The 2,733-nt window shown below is 40.3% G+C and overlaps 1 protein-coding gene across 1 annotated transcript; it reads right to left on the reverse strand.

Annotated features, from left to right (window-relative positions):
• Positions 1 to 275: 275 nt before the first annotated feature.
• LOC142534802 (uncharacterized) lies at positions 276 to 2,229 on the reverse strand. Its single transcript, XM_075641530.1, has 3 exons — positions 2,136 to 2,229; positions 1,343 to 2,005; positions 276 to 964 (listed from the first exon to the last, which is right to left on the reverse strand). The coding sequence occupies exons 1-3, from the start codon at positions 2,227 to 2,229 to the stop codon at positions 276 to 278; spliced, it is 1,446 nt and encodes a 481-aa protein (XP_075497645.1).
• Between the last annotated feature and the right edge of the window lie 504 nt (positions 2,230 to 2,733).

Genomic DNA, 2,733 nt, shown 5'->3' on the forward strand with positions numbered 1-2,733 from the left:
TGGTCTTGCCCACTGGTCCTGGGCGCGCTGCTGCGCTCGAATTCGCGCGGTGGCGCGCATGCGTCTGTCCGATTTTTCGCCCCTTTTTTTTTTAAAATAACCTACAAAAATAAAATGATTCAAATTAATACTTGAAATAAAAAAAATCAGGATTAATAAATGAAAAATTGAAATAAATTAATAAAAACAAAATGAATGCAAAAAATAAATAAATAAATGTGGGTTGCCTCCCACACAGCGCTTGGTTTAACGTCATCAGCCCGACTTTCTCCTGTTCATGGTGGGTCGTATGATTTCTTGGATACCCTTATTTCCACCAGCTGACTTTCCACTTCCATGGTCATCTTTCCTCGTTTCACGTCAATCATAGCTCCAACAGCAGCCAATAATGGTCGTCCTAGAATGACGTGAACGTCTTGACTATTCTCCATATCGAGTACCAAGAATTCTGCTAGAACTTTCAATTTGTCAATCTTCAGTTCAACATCATCCACAATACCCAATGGCACCTTCAGCGATTTATCTGCCAGCTGCACGCTTAATTCGGTGGATCTCATCTTGATCAATCCAAGTTTCTCGTAGAGAGATCTTGGCATTATATTTATACTTGCCCCTGAGTCACAGATAGCTTTTTCTACTAAATGACCCCCTATTTCACATGGTACAATAAATTCACCGGGATCTAGCAACTTCTGAGGAACATTCCTTCGTGTTCCTTTGGTAAATTCACCCTCCACCTGATCTGCAAACTCAATATTAGTGTTTAGGTTCTTGAGATCTTCAAGACCTTTTTTCTTTTGAAATTCATCTTGTAATTGTAGAAATCTTTGGGGGTAGAGAAGTAAAGAAATATCAATGCATTGATTTAAACCGTACCTCTCAGATTTCTTACCTCGGGCTCCTTTGGTTGGACTTAGCTTTTCATCCCGAACATGTGTAAGTTCAACCTCCTTCTCTTCTCTGCCTACCACACAAGTGTCTTCATGATGTATAAAAATGGCATTCACCTCTCTCAGATTTGGGTCGGCAGTCTTTTGAACTGCGCCTGACGGTTGAGACGTGAGTTGCTTCGTTATTTGCCCAACTTGCGACTCCAGGATTTTCAAAGTAGCATCAATACTTGCCATATGTGTCTCAAGGTTGTCAAGTCTAGACTCAGTTCTAGACATCCTCTTACCAGATTCAACAACAAATGTCCCAACTAAATCCTCAAATGAAGGCCTTCCCTCCCCCTTTGATGTATTGAACCCCGGTGGAGGATTCAACACATTTTTATTATTTGCATAAGAAAAGTTTTCATGATTTCTTAATCCTGGATGATAAGTATTAGGGGGAGGGTTACCTCGATATCCTCCGAATCCTCCAAAATTTCTGTTGTTGACGTACTGGGCTTCTTCAGTAATAGATTGTTCTTCAGCAACAGTCGATGGACTCTCAGTTTCTGATATGCTCACTTTTTTCATAGCTGCGAGTTGTGTGGTCAGTGCGGACACCTGTGCAGTGAGTGATGTGATAGGGTCCACAGCATACACTCCGGCTGTCCTTTTTACTCCTGCTCTTTCAGAAGGCCACTGGTAGCTATTTATCGTCATCTGTTCAAGCAAGTCATAAGCTTGCTCGGCAGATTTAGCAAAGATCGTGCCACCAGCTGCAGCATCCACTGTTCCTCTTGTTTGCCCATTTAGACCGTTGTAGAATAATTCAATTTGCACCCAGTCTTCAAAGCCATGGTTCGGGCACTTTCTCAACAACTCCTTGTATCTTTCCCATGCCTCGTACAATTGCTCAAAATCTGTCTGCCTGAACGTGCTAATCTCAATTTTCAACTGTGCAGACTTTGCAGGGGGAAAGTATTTTGCCAGAAATTTTGTCGCCAGCTCCTGCCATGTCGTGATACTTCCCAAGGGAAGCGATTGGAGCCATCCTCTAGCTTGATCCCTGAGACAAAACGGAAACAAACGCAGTCTAATAATATCATCAGGAACATTATTAATCTTTATTGTATCTGTTATCTCCAGAAGGTCCTTAAATGAACATGAGGATCAGACGTGGCGGTTCCAGCAAATTGTTTCTGTTGAACCATGTTTATCAGCGCAGGCTTCAGCTCGAAGCGTTGATGGTTCCTCTTGCAATACCAGAGTAATGATTGTTGATCACTGGTCGGAAGTGATCTCTTATAGGAATCGCCTCTGGCTGGACATGTCTGTCATTCTCTCTGTTCTCAGCCATTGATTGGATCTCTTCTCTTCTTGCTTTTCTTAATCTTCTCGCAGTTCTTTCGATCTCCGGATCAAAAATAAGCAAATCAGAGTTTTGCGATCTTAGCATACACTGTCAAGCAGAAAAAATGGGAAACTCAATCAATATAAAATAAAATAAAAAATAAAAGCTCTAAATTAAAATCTAGACTAATTGGTAACAATACTGATATAAATTCAAATTAGACACTCCCCGGCAACGGCGCCAAAAACTTGTTGAGGGTTTTCACTACCGCAAGTGTACGGTGTCAATTTTTAGTACTGGTTAGAGTACAGATATCGATCCCACGAGGAGTGTGTATAAAAAATGTATATCAGTGCTCGTAATTAAAATAGTCTCAACTTTATTTAGAAGAATCAAATAAAAGGTTGGGTTGTTTGAACGAATTAATTAAAAACAATGAATTAATTAAATCACCGAATTGAGAAATAATAATGAGAGAAAATATCTAGAGAAATGATTTCACAAAGTTTC

This window comes from Primulina tabacum, unplaced genomic scaffold (assembly GCF_025594145.1).
Source record: "Primulina tabacum isolate GXHZ01 unplaced genomic scaffold, ASM2559414v2 Contig686, whole genome shotgun sequence".
In the NCBI taxonomy this organism is placed as follows: Eukaryota; Viridiplantae; Streptophyta; class Magnoliopsida; order Lamiales; family Gesneriaceae; genus Primulina; species Primulina tabacum.